This window comes from Chlorocebus sabaeus, chromosome 29 (assembly GCF_047675955.1).
Source record: "Chlorocebus sabaeus isolate Y175 chromosome 29, mChlSab1.0.hap1, whole genome shotgun sequence".
In the NCBI taxonomy this organism is placed as follows: Eukaryota; Metazoa; Chordata; class Mammalia; order Primates; family Cercopithecidae; genus Chlorocebus; species Chlorocebus sabaeus.
The window spans coordinates 1,382,336-1,398,551 of NC_132932.1; the positions used below are offsets into that span (position 1 = coordinate 1,382,336).

Here is a 16,216-nt window from a genome sequence, read left to right on the forward strand (position 1 = left end):
TTTTGTATTTTTAGTAGAGACGGGCTTTCACTGTGTTAGCAGGATGGTCTCTATATCCTGACCTCGTGATCCGCCGGCCTTGGCATCCCAAAGTGCTGGGATTACAGGCGTGAGCCACTGCGCCCGAACTTTTGCTGCATTTTTAACTGCCAAGATGGAGTATAGGCTTAACTTTCTAGTCTTATGTAGAGCTAGCCTATAAAATCCTTCACTTCAGTTGGTCCTATCTCCTCTTGGACCTAGAATGCAGTTTATACTCTCCTTATCTCTGCTTCCATTTCCTGGGATGTTTCCTTCATTGTAAATGATCCAAATTTTCTCTGTCCTTTCAGGCACAATGAAAGGAAGATTTATTTCATCTATCCTATCCTATTTCTGCAGAAAGAATTCTGTACCTTCTTCATGTTTCTCTAGTATTTATAATCTAAACCGCTCTTTTGACACCTATTTGCTGCCTTGTATTATTTGCTTTTTCATGTGCATATGTCTTATCTTTCAGATTATGAACATCTTTGGGGCAAGGACTGGGTCATATTTATCTTTGTGTCTCTCCCAAGGCACTTAATAGGTGCATAATAATGTCAATTTAAAACACCTCACTTTTAGTCTTTCCAATGCACTTTCTCAGCCATTATCTCATTTGATCATTACATCAACACTATGAGATCGGAGGAGTTAGAAATAAGTTATTTCCTCCTTTTGACAGATAAGGACCCTGAAGCCCAAGGTCACACAACTTGTAGAGACAGAGATGGAACAGATAATTGCACATGAAAGTCTGATCCAATTCAAGGCTTCTTCGCATCACTATCCCCTCTGTCCTGCTACCTGAAGACAGCCTGCTGCATCCTTCACCCCCTCATTCCCCAAAGTACTTTAGCCAAAGTTTTGTAGTACCATATTAGAGAACTTGACAAATCTGGGAGACAAAATTTCAGTAGATTTCCGATCAGCTCTGAGTCACCAAAGCATACTTGCTATTTTGTTCCAAGTGCCGTTTGCTACGGACATTATGCCTGATATTTAGCGTTGCTGTGCTACAGAGTTGAGGAAGCATAAATGATTTTTAAAAGCTTTAGAAAATGACAGCAGTTCAATATTAAGCATGAAAGGTGGCAGCTGATGAGCTGACCAAGAATACAAAATTTCTTCACTGGACCACACCATTCCTCTATGTATATTAATAGAATTCTCTAGCTGATACTGAAGGAAAAGGTGAAACTCCCCAACTCTCAGCACACCTAATGGAGATTCCTTCCCTACCACTCCAGGCTATTACCTTATCTGATGTAAGGGATGAGATATACTTGGCACAGTTTACTTAGCATTGCATATTTTCCTTCCTTCTTTCTTTCTTTCTTTCTTTCTTTCTTTCTTTCTTTCTTTCTTTCTTTCTTTCTTTCTTTCTTTCTTTCTTTCTTTCTTTCTTTCTTTCTTTTTTTGTAGAGACGGGGGTCATCTCACCATGTGGCCCAGGCTGGTCTCGAACTCCTGGGCTCAAGTGATCCTCCTGCCTTGGCCTCCCAAAGTGCTGGGATTACAGGCGTGAGCCACTGCACCCCGCCTATTTTCTTTATATTTAATTTTTATTTATTTTAATTTTTTTTGAGACCGAATCTCACTCTGTTGCCCAGGCTGGAGTGCAGTGGCACGATCTCAGCTTACTGCAGCCTTCGCGTCCTGGGTTCAAGTGATTCTCCTGCCTCAGCCTCTGGAGATAATTTTTTGTATCTTTAGTAGAGAAGAGGATCTCACCAGGTTGGTCAGCCTGGTCCCAAACTCCTGACTTCAGGTGATCCACCTGCCTCAGCCTCCCAAAGTGCTGGGATTACAGGTGTGAGCCACCGTGCCCAGCTCTTTATTTTTTAAAATTTATATTTTTAAAATAATTCACCGAAGGTGGGGGTGGGAATGAGGGTTGGGTTTAAGATTAAGACAGGTGGGCCGGGCGAGGTGGCTCATGCCTGTAATCCCAGCACTTTGGGAGGTGGAGGCGGGCAGATCACGAGGTCAGGAGATTGAGAGCATCCTGGCCAACATGGTGAAATGCTGTCTCTACTAAAAATACAAAAAAAATAGCTGGGCGTGGTGGCATGCACCTGTAGTACCAGCTATTTGGAAGGCTGAGGCAGGAGAATCGCCTGAACCCAGGAGGTGGAGGTTGCAGTGAGCAGAGATTGTGCCACTGCACTCCAGTCTGGCAACTGAGCAAGACTCTCCGTCTGGGGAAAAAAAAAGATTAAGACAGGTGAAAGATATTTGGCAGGGCAGATTGCTTGAGGTCAGGAGTTCGAGACCATCCTGGCCAATATTGTGAAACCCTGTCTCTACTAAAAATACAAAATTTAAGGCCGAGGCGGGCGGATCACAAGGTCAGGAGATGGAGACCATCCTGGCCAACAGGGTGAAACCCCGTTTCTACTAAAAATATAAAAAGTTAGCCGGGCATAGTGTCGGATTACAGGGTGGCAGCTATTCGAGAGGCTGAGGCACGAGAATGGTGTGAATCTGGGAGGCGGAGGTTGCAGTGAGCCGAGATCGCGCCACTGCACTCCAGCCAGGGCGACAGAGCCAGACTTTGTCTCAAAAAAAAAAAAAAAAAAAAAAAAAAATTAGCCAGGCGTGGTGGCTCGTGCCTGTAATCCCAGCTACTCGGGAGGATGGGGCAGGAGAATCGCTTGAACCCAGGAGGTGGAGATTGCAGTGAGTCGAGATCGTGCCACCGCACTCCAGCCTGGGCAACAAGGGCAAAACTCTGTCTCAAAAACAACAAACAAACAAACAGGCGAAAGAGGAATGAGCGCTAATAGGGAGTCTGTGGTGGGAATTCGAGAGGAAGCTGACCCTGAGGAAGCTGCGTATGGTGCCCCGCATGGGCTGGGCTGGGCGGGCAGCGCCTCCGAGCCAGGCCCTGGTGAGGAGACTCGCAGGGCGCGGCGTGGGTGGCAGGTCTGGGAAGGTTCCGTGAACCATTGGGACAGGTTTAGACCCCACAAATGGCGACCTCGAACTTAACCCTTTGTGCCTCAGTTCTCCCCCTCTGTAAAATGAGTATGATGGTGACTTTCTCACAGGACGCTTTGAGAACTAAATGAGGCCTGGCAGGGCGCGGTGGCTCACGCCTGTAAACCCAGCACTTTGGGAGGCCGAGGCGGGTGGATCACGAGGTCAGGGGATCCATACCAGCCTGGCCAAGATAGTGAAACCCCGTCTCTACTAAAAATACAAAAATTAGCCGGGCATGGTGGCAGGCACCTGTGGTCCCAGCTACTCGGGAGGCTGAGGAAGAGAATTGCTTGAATCCGAGAGGCGGAGCTTGCAGTGAGCGGAGATTGCACCACTGCAACCCAGCCTGGGCGACAGAGCGAGACTCCGTCTCAAAAACAAAACAAAACAACAACAAAAACTAAACGAGGCAAGGCAAGCAACATGCTTGGCCTAGTGCCTGACTCATCGTAGGCCCTCAATAAATGATAGCAATTACTACCATTTTCTCAGCATCTGCCCTTCACTGGAGAGGCACTAAGGAGAAGGGGCAAAAAAAGCCTTTCCGAGACCATCCTGTTTCCCAGTCCGGGTTCCACAACCCGAGCGTGCGAACCCAGAGCGCTGGGAACCCAGGGCGCGCACCCGCTGAGGGGCGGGGCCTGCCGTTCCCGCCTCGAGTGCGGCCCCGCCTCCACCTCCTTCGACGCAGCCTCTAGTGCACCTTCGGCTCCTTCCCTTTCCCCCGCCTTCCAGCTTGGTCTTTCCGGGCCTCACTTCCCCCAGCCCCTGCGCCGGGCCCGAACAAGAGGTTCCGGAGCCCCGGCGCGGGCGGATTCTGGGGTGTAGACGCTGCTGACCAGCCCGCCCCCGCCGAGGTTCTCGGCACCGCCTTGAGAGCTTCAGCTGCCCCAGGGTGTGCAGGTTTGCTTTAGAGGGTCGGCGGGCGGGGCTTCGGGGAAGAGGAGCTCGGGGAGAGTCATTCCGGCCAGTCCCCGGCCTCCACGGCCGGAGAGTCGTCGCCCTTGGGAATCCTTGGCCGCCCAGACAGAAGGGAAGTAGGCGCGGGAGAGCCCGTTCTGCATTTTGATTCATCTCGGGCCCAGTAAGGGTCATATCTTGTGAAAATACCTGTAAAATCCATTTAACGTTCAGTGCAGCGTGTAAAGACAGCTCTAAGAATTTAAAAGACATCTGAGTCAGAACATTTAAATGCTTGGGTCCCTGTAACAGCGTTTTAACACGTCTGAGTGCAGAGGGTGGAGAATCGAGCCTGATTGCGGTTCACGCCCTGTAACCTTTAAGAAGAGTAAAGAAAGGCACCCTAAAAAACGCAAGGGGACACTTACCCTAGGGAGGGACGAACAGCTGGCTTTTTGAAATTTGGGTTGGTCCTCATTTCCAAGTGCGAAATTTGCCTGCAAAACTTTTTATTTGCAGTCATAGATCAACGATAAACAATTGTTAAAACACTGAGCTTAACTAAGTAGTGGCTTTTGTTGACATGTCGATTGTGTTATTAATTCTTAATGTCTCGTCCTAGGCAGGAATTGTTATCTCAGTTTTGCAGGCGGAAAAAGTTTGGCACAGAAAAAAGCATTTTCCTTAAGTTCACAGAAGCAACGGCCTAGCTGCAAATTAAGCCCCAGCATTCTGCCTCCTCAGCTGCGTCCCCCTCTAGACCATGTTAGAAAACAAATGAGTAGTTACTTTGATGTTACTCATAAAACGATCGAGTAACCAAATGTTCTATAAACATGAAGCGTTAAATTCCTTCAATGCCTCTTCGGCTTTGGGAGGCTCAGCTGCCCTTTGGAGTTTGATACCTTTCACAGAAAAGGGGCAGAGCAAAAACATGTAATGTCAAGGGAAAATTTTTGTCTCCTGAGGCCAAACTGTGCCCATCTTTACCGCCCCTGTGTTGGTGTCATTCCTTTCAGCGAACTCCATGTTCTGGCAAAACACCCACAGCAGTCCCCGCTGCAGCCACATTAGGCCTTTGCATTACTCTTTTGCCACTGACCTCGCTGTCAGTCTTCTTGTCATGCTCTCCTCCAGGTTCTTTTTAGGCTGTTATGTGAAAACCAGTTGTTGTTCAAGTGTGGAATGATTTGTCATTCCTGAAGGATGATTCTAGAATTAACGATAAAAAAAACTACCAACAGATCTTAGATGAAAGTTAAAGAAGCACGAAAAAAGTATTATGGAATATGATAGCTGAGTTATTTGGGGGGAAAAAGTAGACTTTGATTTTTTTCCCTTTTCCCTCAGTTCACTCATAACTGGGAAGCTGTGGCTCAGTTTTAACTTTGACGTAATGGTGGTGGTGGTGGAGAATCCTCTTGTTTAGACTCTGAATTGGAAAGCTCTCTTTTTAGGAGTCTCGCTGTGTCGCCCAGGCTGGAGTGCAGTGGCCAGATCTCAGCTCACTGCAAGCTCCGCCTCCTGGGTTCACGCCATTCTCCTGCCTCAGCCTCCGAGTAGCTGGGACTACAGGCGCCCGCCACCTCGCCCGGCTAGTTTTTTGTATTTTTAGTAGAGACGGGGTTTCACCATGTTAGCCAGGATGGTTTCGATCTCCTGACGTCGTGATCCACCCGCCTCAGCCTCTCAAAGTGCTGGGATTACAGGCTTGAGCCACCGCGCCCGGCCATAGGAGGCTCCTTTTGGACAGCTTGGAGCAAGTGGAAACACGTGTGTGATTAGAATGTGACATGTTTTGGCACTTGCAAATTTGTTTGTCCATAAAACTTGTGTAAGAGCTTGGGACCCAGGGTGTGTGATACAGGCCCTCTATAAAAGTCATCCTTGAGGTTCCTTTCCAGCTTGTAGACAACAGAAATTTGAACCTAAGATGTAGCCAGCTGTTTATTCATCTTTTTATTTTCTTTCACTTGGTTCCACAGATTAGAATCCCAAGAAAATCAAATGGCATCCAGGGATTTCTGCTCACCTGGAGAAGGGATGGAAATACTTCAACAAGGTAAGAGTAGCCATTTGCAAAAGGTTTGATGATTTATCCAGAGAGGTCTTATCCAGATTCTTGTGTTTTCTAGTAAAAAGGATTTATTGGCTCACACCTGTAATCCCAGCACTTTGGGAAGCCAAGGCGGGTGGATCACCTGAGGTTGGGAGTTTGAGACCAGCCTGACCAACATGGAGAAATCCCATCTCTACTAAAAATACAAAAATTAGAGGCCAGGCGCGGTGGCTCAGGCCTGTAATCCCAGCACTTTGGGAGGCCGAGGCGGGCGGATCACGAGGTCAGGAGATCAAGACCATCTTGGCTAACACAGTGAAACCCCGCCTCTACTAAAAATACAAAGAAAAAAAAATAGCCGGGCATGGTGGCGGGTGCCCGTAGTCCCAGCTACTGGGGAGGCTGAGGCAGGAGAATGGTGTGAATCCGGGAGGCAGAGCTTGCAGTGAGCTGAGATAGCGCCATTGCACTTCAGCTTGGGCGACAGAGTGAGACTCCATCTCAAAAAAAACAACAACAAAAATTAGCTGGGTGCGGTGGCGCATGCCTATAATCCCATCTACTCAGGAGGCTGAGGCAGGAGAATCGTTTGAACCCGGGAGGTGGAGGTTGCAGTGAGCCAAGATTGTGCCATTGCACTCTAGCCTGGGCAACAAGAGCAACACTCCATCTCAAAAGAAAAAAAAAAAAGAATTTGGGCCAGCTGGGGTGACTCACACCTGTAATCCCAGCACTTTGAGAGGCCAAGGTGGGAGGATCACTTGAGCCCAAGAGTTCGACACCAGCCTGGGCAATGTAGTGAGACCCTGTCTGTAAAAAGAAAAAAAAAAATTAGCCAGTCATGGTGGTTTGCCTTGTAGTGTCAGCTACTCAGGTGGAAAGATTGCTTGATCCGGGGAGGTTAAGGCTGCAGTGAGCTGTGATTGTGCCACTGCACTCCAGCCTAGGTGACAGAGTGAGACCCTGTCTCAAGAAGAAAGAACAATTTGGTTAGTTGAACGTTTAATTTACTCTAAGTGTATTCTGTTAGTCTTGTTTATGCGACTACACATCACATCCAAAGTTGGAACTTCACGTGTTGTTTTTTTCCCCCCTTCTTCAAGAACTCTATTAATTTTAGATGAATGAGGCATTTTGTGCATTGTGATTCCTACTAATGGTCCCTTAATTTTTATTCTATTTGTCTAATATGTACCAACCGCATTTCCATTTCTGAAGATCTTAGTTTATTACTTATTCCCCCTTAATATCTTTATATATAATATAAATGCTTGTTACCTTGAATATCACCCCTAGTTTATTTGTGGATTTAAAAAAAACTCATTAGATTTAGCAATCTTTCCTATAAAAATCCTAGGGGTTTTTTGGAAGTATTAACTTATGCTCAATTATGTAAAGTAAGAGTCTGTACCTTTTTTGTTTTTTTGTACCTGTGGGGACATGATGTTAAGTGTGCAGCAAACAACTTCCTCCTTGTAACCTGAGTAAAGAGGACTTGTTACAGAACCCTTACTTCAGCAAGCTTCTCCTGAATCTCTCACAGCATGTGGATGAGAGTGGCTTAAGCCTCACCCTGGCAAAGGAGCAGGCTCAGGTAAGGGCTTTGGAAGAAGAGATAAGAAGAAGGGAAAATCCTGAGAGAGAGAGAGGTTCCTACCTGAGATTTTTTGGATTTCTAGGCATGGAAGGAAGTTCGACTGCATAAGACAACATGGCTGAGGTCTGAGATTTTACATAGAGTCATTCAAGAGTTGCTTGTGGACTACTATGTGAAGATACAAGACACAAATGTAACTTCTGAGGACAAAAAGGTGAGGCAAAGGCTGGGCGTGATGGCTCACACCTGTAATCCCAGCACTTTGGGAGCCCGATGCAAGCTGATCACTTGAGGTCAGGAGTTTGAGACCAGCCTGGTTAACATGGTAAAACCCCATCTCTACTAAAAATACAAAAATTAACCAGACACACTGGCACATGCCTGTAATCCCAGCTACTTGGGAGGCTGAGGCAGGAGTATCGCTTGAACCCGGGAGGCGGAGGTTGCAGTGAGCCGAGATCGTGCCACAGCATTCCAGCCTGGGTGACAGAGCAAGACTCAGTCTCAAAAAAAAAGTGAGGTGAAAGAAACCAGGTACAGGAACCACCAGGCCAACTGTGGCTTTGTCTTGTGATGTAATCTAGGGGAAGTAGGAGCTTTGAGAAATGGGTTGTCAGAAGAGAAATGTACTGTAGTTATGGGAAGGAGTGGATGTGTTATCAGAGTTTGAAATACAAACATTGACAGGAGAAGTCACTTGCAGCTGAGTTATCTGAGGGAAGATGACATATTTGAGGACTTTGAAAATATGTGAAAAACTGGTTCATGAGGATGGAAGAGGTAGAGTGGGAGAAGTTTTATAGTCACCTCTTTCTGTTTTTTATTCTCTCTGTCAGTTTCATGAGACCCTTGAACAGCGGCTACTTGTAACTGAACTGATGCGGCTCTTAGGTCCTAGCCAGGAGAGGGAGATACCTCCACTGCTGGGGATGGAGAAAGCGGACCTTCTGGAACTCATGCCACTCTCAGAGGTTGGCGGGGAGATATTGGAACCAAATAAATGAAATAGTTTAATTTCTCCCATATCTTTAAAATGTTTTTTGTCAAGCTTTATTGTTTTTGTAAAAATGATACACAGTCAGGGTGGTCAGACTCAAATAAGAAAAATGTTACACAGGAGCAAGTAAAAGCTGAAATACTGCATCTAGAAGCACAATATTATTATAAATAGCTTGACATAAATGGTATTATACCCTTCATGCTTATACAGAGAGTATAAGGCTGAGTGTAGTGACTTCCGCCTATAATCTTAGCACTTTGGGAGGCTGAGGTGGGAGGATCACTTGAGTCCAGGAGTTCAAGACCAGCCTGGGCAATATAGTGAGACCTCATTTCTACCAAAAAAAAAAAGAAAAGAAAAGTTAGCCAGGTGTGGTGGTGCACACCTGTAGTCCCAGCTACTTGGGAGACTGAGCAGGAAGGTTGACTTGAGGGTGGGAGGTCAAGGCAGTAGTGAGCTGTGATCATGCCACTGTACTGCAGCCTGGACAGAGTGAGACCCTGTCTCAAAAAAAGAAAAGTACAGTCTATTTTCATGTAATATATTTTGGATTTCTTTTCAAGTCAATATATAAATGTATGTAAGATGATACCTTCTATAGCACTCTTAGCAAAGTATCTAGGCACATAGTGCTTAGTGTTATGTCATCAGTTTAAATCTCTGCTAGGATTCTACTGTATGGATGTAGAATAATTTGCTTAACCTTATTGATGGATATTAAGGTTGTTTCCACATTTTTGCTGTTAGAAACCACAGGGAGATGAACATGCTGGTTCATATGTGTCTTTACCTTTGTATGATTATTTCTGTAGTGTTGGTGCTAAAAGTGGGATTCCTAAGTCAGTGCATACTCATATACAATATTGGTACCTAATGCCAAACTGCTATCCAGAAAGGTATTTTCAGCACTCCTGGATCCCCCATGTGCTCACCAACATGGGGTCTTAACAGTCATTTTATTCTTCGCTAATGGATAGGTGAAAATGAGTCTCTCTGATGTCTCTTGATGCATTTTCTTTGGCTATTGTTCAGGTTATCATCATGTATTCATTGCTGAGATATCCTAGTTCTTACAGTCTATTTGCATTTCTGCTTTTACTTCTATGACCAGGATTTTGTGTGGATGAGGGCTCGGCTACAGCAAGAAGTAGAGGAGCAGCTCAGAAAGAAATGTTTCACTCTGCTCTGCTACTATGATCCCAGTTCAGGTGAGTGCTAGCTCTCTGTTCTGCTCACAGCTGGACTTCAGGGTTCCTGGTCTGCTCTTTTGAGAATAATATATTTTGATTTTAGATTTGGGACAGAGGTTTAGACCCATCATAGATGCTTGTTTGTTTCATTGCTGGTGGAATAAAAACAAGGACTTTTTTTTGAGATGGAGTTTCGCTCCTGTTGCCCAGGCTAGAGTGCAATGGTGCCATTTCTGTTCACTGCAACCTCTGCCTCCCAGGTCCAAGTGATTCTCCTGCCTCAGCCTCCCGAGTAGCTGGGATTACAGCCATGTGCCATCCCGCTCAGCTAATTTTGTATTTTTGTAGAGATGGGGTTTTTCCATGTTGATTAGCTGGTCTGGAACTCCCGACCTCAAGTGATCCTCCTGCCTGGGCCTCCCAAAGTGCTGGGATTACAGGTGGGAGCCACTGCGCCCAGCCAAAACAAGGACTTTTGTAAGGACTCTTTTTATTCAGCAAGATACCAAGTGGGAGTGTCCTCCTGCTGCAGGGAAGGATGAGTTCTCTCAGGAGGTTCAGAATGGTTTAGGGAGGAAAGTTCAGACTCATAGAACACCTTATACTCTCTGCATAAACTTGGAGGGTATAATACCATTTATGTCAAGCTGTTTATAATAATGTGTTTCTAGATGTAGTATTCATATTTCAGCTTTTACTTGCTTCTGTATAATGATTTTCTTATTTGAGTCTGACCACCCTGAATGTGTATCTTTTTTTTTTTTTTTTGAGATGGAGTCTCGCTCTGTCTCCCAGGTTGGAGTGCAGTGGCGTGGTCTCAGCTCACTGCAAGCTCCACCTCCCAGGTTCACTCCATTCTCCTGCCTCAGCCTCCCGAGTAGCTGGGATTACAGGTGCCTGCCATCACGCCTGGCTAATTTTTTGTATTTTTAGTAGAGATGGGGTTTCACTATGTTAGCCAGGATGGTCTCAATCTCCTGACCTCAGGTGATCTGCCTGCCTCAGGCTCCCAAAGTGCTGGGATTACAGGCATGAGCCACCACACTTGGCCTCCCTAAACCATTTCTATGACTTAAGAATTAAGGTCCGGGCCTGGTGCGGTGGCTCACGCCTGTAATCCCAGCACTTTGGGAGACCGAGGCGGGTGGATCATGAAGTCAGGCATTCAAGACCAACCTGGCCAACATAGTGAAACCCCGTCTCTACTAAAAATACAAAAAATTAGCTGGGTGTGGTGGCGGGCGTGTGTAATCCCAGCTTCTTGGGAGGCTTAGGCAGGAGAATTGCTTGAACCTGGGAGATGGAGGTTGCAGTGAGCTGAGATTGTGCCACTGCATCCAGCCAAGGTGACAGTGCGAGACTCCATCTCAAAAAAAAAAAAAAAAAAAGAATTAAGGTCCAAATCTGGAATCAAAGGTAAGAGTGAAGATAATTTATTTAATAATTATGAGAACCAGACGCCCCCCCCCTCCTCTTTTTTTTTAAACTCTGTCACCCAGGCTGGAGTGCAGTGGCACAATCACACCTCACTGCAGCCTCGACCTTCTGGACTCAAGTGATCCTCTCACCTCAGCCTCCCAAGTAGCTGGCACTACAGGCGCATAGTATGCCTAACTAATATTTTAGAATTTTTTTTGTAGAGACAGGGTCTCACTATGTTGCCCAAACTGGTCTTGAACTCTTGGGCTCAAGCAATCCTCCTGCCTTGGCTAGGATTGCAGTACTAGGATTGCAGGCATGAGCCACCATGCCCAGCCCAGAATGGGGCCATTTTTAATAGATTATTAGAAGAAAACCTGTAATTAGGCAGGATTTGTGGGGCTAGATATAAGATAGGGGCACTGGAAAGTTGCTTTAGAGGGGTTGTAGCGATTAGGGTTTTCCTGTCAGTCCTCTGCCCCCTTTGCCCAGATGCTGACAGTGAAACCGTGAAGGCAGCAAAGGTGTGGAAACTCGCAGAGGTCCTGGTGGGTGAGCAGCAGCAGTGCCAGGATGCCAAGAGCCAACAGAAGGAGCAGATGTTGCTGCTGGAGAAGAAGAGTGCTACTTACTCCCAGGTTTATCAGGGCATGGGACAGCCCCTTTCCTTTATCCTGACCCCAGGAGCACTTTTGGGGAAGCCAAAGATTCCTGTTCTATGCTCCTTTCTACTATCTTTATTTATGCCCTCTTCTTCCTCCATCTGGGGCTCAGGTGCTTCTCCGCTGCCTCACTTTGCTGCAGAGGCTTCTTCAGGAACACCGGCTGAAGACTCAATCCGAGTTAGACCGCATCAATGCCCAGTACCTGGAAGTCAAATGCAGTGCTATGATCCTTAAGCTGAGGTGAGCTGTGACCCCTGTGGATCTAAGGGATTCTGTCTCACATATCAGCCCTCTATCCCTCACCCTAATCTCTTTCCTCTCCCTTATCCTAGCACCTTGTGGGTATCCAGTAAATGTCACATAGGAGTATTAGCTTTTGGATTACCCAAAAGCTTTCAACATCCTTGAGACTTTTCTTTTACAGCCTTCTGAGATAGGCACTTTACTGTGAGATCAATTGCTCGGGAATTTAGAGTGACCTTGTTTATCCTATCAGTGCTTAGCCCACACCTTGACCATCAGCAGGTACTGTGTCCATTCCCAACCCTGCTGCTATCAGGGACCTTCCACTTGCCATTTCTTTCTTCCCTCTGTCAGGATGGAGGAGCTAAAGATTTTGTCCGACACTTACACTGTTGAGAAAGTGGAAGTTCATCGTCTGATTAGGTGAGAACTCCTAAGAGTCTGGTACAGCTGTTCACAGGTGGTTCTCACATTCCCTAAACTCATTTATTTAAAGATGTTGCCATTTTTGGCCGGGCACAGTGGCCCACACCTGTAATCCCAGCACTTTGGGAGGCTGAGGTCGGCGGATTGCTTGAGGTCAGGAGTTTGAGACCAGCCTGGCCAGTATGGTGAAACCCTGTCTCTACTTAAAAATGCAAAAATTAGCTGTGCATGGTGGTGTGTGCCTGTGGTTCCAGCTACTCGGGAGGCTGAGGCAGCAGAATCGCTTAAACTCAGGAGGCGGAGGCCGCAGTGAGCCAACATCATACCATTGCACTCCAGCCTTCGTGACAGAGCGAGACTCCGTCTCAAAAAAAGAAAAAGAGAAAAAGTTTTCATTTTTGTCTACTACTTTCTGAGGAGCAGCATCCTTATATTGTACCTTCTCTGCCCGGGCTCTTAGGGACCGTTTGGAGGGAGCCATTCACCTACAGGAGCAGGACATGGAGAAGTCAAGACAGGTCCTGAACTCCTATGAGGTCCTTGGGGAGGAGTTTGACAGGCTGGTGAAAGAGTACACCGTACTCAAGCAGGCAACGGAGAACAAGCGGTGGGCTCTCCTGGAGTTCAACAAGGCCTATCGTTGAGCTCTGGCAGGGCCAGGAAACATGGCTTCTGCACAGCTGCTGCCTCCTAATCTTCCTGCTAGTAGGACCACCTTCACCTGGGGCTGCCTTCACTACAAGGGAATGTGGAAATGCTTACGCTTACTTGAAACACTGCAGTCATTTAGGCACCCTCCTGGTTTCCCTTTATTTTTAATAATGACTGGGCCTCTTCTGGAAAATCTAGCAAGCAGATTTATATAATTTTTATGCATAGCTGTGTGTCAGTGTCAGCCCTGTATTGTATTTGATTATCTCCTGAATAAAGTTATGATATTATATCTTAGGATTTTAGTCATTTTCCTTGGGCAAAGATGGAAAGAGAACATTGAAGGCTATGTGGGTAAGGAGGGGGGAACTGAGTGGATCCAAATAGAGACAGATATACGATGCTTATGCAAAGAGTAAGAAGTAGATGTGCCAGCTTGCCTACATCAAGTCTTAGAGGCGTCATTTTGGGAGAGTACAGTGGATTAAATTTGGGCTTGCTCTTGAAGAACTATAATGTCCAAAGGAGTGCTAGATGCTCAGGCAGGTAGGAAGCTATTTTCTAACTATGGGTATCAGTGTGGGAGTTATAATAAAGCAGCTGAGCCTGGGAGCAGTGACTCACACCTGTAATTCCAGCACTTTGGGAGGCCAAGGCAAGAGGATCACTTGAGCCCAGCTGTTCGAGACCAGCCTGGGCAACATAGCAAGACCCCTGTCTCTATGAAAAACACTTTTTTTTTTTTTTTTTGAGACAGAGTCTCTGTCACCATGCTGGAGTGCAGTGGCGTGATCTCAGCTCACTGCAGCCTCCGCCTCCTAGGCTCAAGCAATTCTTGTGCATCAGCCTCCCTAGTAGCTGGGATTACAGGCATGCACCACCATGGCCAGCTAATGTTTGTATTTTTAGTAGAGACAGGGTTTTGCCATGTTGGTCAGGTTGGTCTCAAACTCCTGACCTCAAATGATCCACCCACCTCGGCCTTGTGAAGTACTGGGATTACAAGCATGAGCCACCACACTCAGCTGAAAAAATTGTTTTAATTAGCAAGTGTGATGGTATGTGCCTGTAGTGCCAATATCTCAGGAGGCTGAGGTAGGAGGATCACTTGAACCCAGGAGGTCAAGGCTGCACTGAGCCATGATGGCATCACTGCACTCAGCCTGGGTGGCAGAGTGAGACCCTGTCTCAAAAAAAAAAAAAAAAAAGCAGCCAGTGTCCAGCTCAGTTATAGGAAAGGACACAAGCCACTTGTGTTCCTGGTTCCCTTGGTGTGGTTTGAGGGCTACATTTTCCTCTAAAAGCAGAGGTTTGGAGGAGATTCCCCTGAGGAACCAAGTTCAACAGTCTACTTAACTTAGAACAAGGCAGAGTCCTGGCTGGTGTCAAAACAGGGGACTATGAATAGAAACAGAAGGCCTCCACCTTTATTTAGAAGAGCCTACTCAGTTTCTGAAACCACTTTCTAGGGAAGCTGTCTTGGGGTATTCTTCTGCTAATATCAAATGATGATCTGGATTTATTTACAAGAAGAATTAATGTCTTTGACTCAACTTTTTTTTTCTTTTTTTTTTTTGAAACAGGGTCTCACTTTGTTGCCCAGGCTGGAGTGTAGTGGCATAAACATGGTTCACTGTAGTCTCAACCTCCCAGGCTCAAATTATCCTTTTACCTTAGCCCCGTAAGTAGCTGGGACTACAGGCATGTGCCACCATGCCCGGCTAATTTGTGTGTGTGTGTGTGTGTGTGTGTGTGTGTGTGTGTGTATATTTTTTTTAGATAGTCTCACTCTGTCGCCCTGGCTGGAGTGCAGTGGCACAATCTTGGCTTACCGCAACCTCTGTCTCCTGGGTTCAAGTGATTCTCGTGCCTCAGCCTCCCGAGTAGCTGGGATTACAGATATGTGCCACCACACCTGGCTAATTTTTGTATTTTTAGTAGAGACGGGGTTTCACCATGTTGGACAGGCTGGTCTTGAACTCCTGACTTTAGGCAATCCACCCGCCTCAGCCTCCCAAAGTCCTGGGATTACAGGTGTGAGCCACTGCGCCTGGCCAATTTTTGTATTTTTTGTAGAGATCAATTGCTCAGAGATTCAGAGTGACCTTGTTTATCCTATCAGTGTTTAACCCACACCTTGACCGTCGGCAGGCACTGTGCCCAATCCTAACCTTGCTCCTATCAGAGATCTTCCACTTGACATTTCTTTCTTCCCTCTGTCAGGATGGAGGAGCTAAAGATTTTGTCCAGGCTGGGTGTGGTGGCTCACCTGTAATCCCAGAACTTTGAGAGGTGGAGGTGGGTGTATCATCTGAAGTCAGGAGTTCGAGACCAGCCTGGCCAACATGGTGAAACCCCATCTCTACTAAAAATACAAAAATTAGCCAGGCGTGGTGGTGCATACCTATAATCCCAACTACTAGGGAGGCTGAGGCAGGAGAATTACTTGAACCCAGGAGGTAGAGGTTGCAGTGAGCCAGGATTGCGCCACTGCACTCCAGCCTGGGTGACAGAGCAAGACTCCATCTCAAAAAGAAAAAAAAAAAAAAAAGATTTTGTCCAACATGTCACTGCACTGCAACCTGGGTGACAAAGTGAGACCCTGTTTTTCAAAAAACAAAATTGAATTTTTCAGTAGACTGGTGGTTACTGTATTAGTGCAGATATAGAATATTTACATCATTGCAGAAAGTTCTATTGGACAGGACTGTAAGCCTATATTTCCTCAAAACTGGAAGTAGGTCTACAGACTTGATTAGATTTGGGTGAAACAATTTTGCAAAGAATACTTAATAAATGACATTACATACTTCACATTACATTACGCTGGAGACATCAGGTCAGAATTTGTCATTTAATTATGCTCAGTTTCATTGCTTGGTTAAGGTGGGAACTGTCAGATACCACATAGTGGTATTTCTCTGGTGTATAAAAATAGTGGTATTTCTCTGGTGTATAAAAGTTTCCTCTTTGTAAGTAGCAGCTGGAAATGAACTTCAAAAATCTCAAAATAGTTCTTCCTGATACTTATAGTATTTAGCATTTCTTCAGTCAATTAGT

General features: G+C 46.1%; 1 protein-coding gene across 5 annotated transcripts; it reads left to right on the forward strand.

Moving 5' to 3' along the window:
- The first annotated feature begins 3,675 nt into the window (after positions 1-3,675).
- HAUS4 (HAUS augmin like complex subunit 4) lies at positions 3,676-13,453 on the forward strand. 5 transcript variants are annotated; one of them, XM_007990801.3, is made up of 10 exons: positions 3,676-3,909; positions 5,892-5,968; positions 7,417-7,559; positions 7,645-7,776; positions 8,399-8,533; positions 9,674-9,770; positions 11,664-11,809; positions 11,946-12,076; positions 12,434-12,502; positions 12,966-13,453. In XM_007990801.3, exons 2-10 carry the CDS (start codon positions 5,914-5,916, stop codon positions 13,147-13,149), a joined length of 1,092 nt encoding a protein of 363 aa, XP_007988992.1. In that variant the 5' UTR covers positions 3,676-3,909; positions 5,892-5,913; the 3' UTR covers positions 13,150-13,453. The 5 variants fall into 5 exon arrangements, with proteins under 5 accessions (XP_007988992.1, XP_007988991.1, XP_007988989.1 ...); XM_007990800.3 differs by having other exon boundaries at positions 3,712-3,901; XM_007990798.3 differs by having other exon boundaries at positions 3,735-3,909; positions 11,643-11,809.
- The last annotated feature ends 2,763 nt before the right edge of the window (positions 13,454-16,216 follow it).

Bases quoted from the DNA above. Each gene is read 5' to 3' on its own strand.
- HAUS4 (XM_007990798.3), top strand. From the start codon at position 5,914: ATGGCATCCAGGGATTTCTGCTCACCTGGAGAAGGGATGGAAATACTT. The intron at 5,969-7,416 runs GTAAGAGTAGCC...CATGATGTTAAG, and splicing joins GATGGAAATACTTCAACAAG to TGTGCAGCAAACAACTTCCT. The intron at 11,810-11,945 runs GTTTATCAGGGC...TCTGGGGCTCAG, and splicing joins AGAGTGCTACTTACTCCCAG to GTGCTTCTCCGCTGCCTCAC.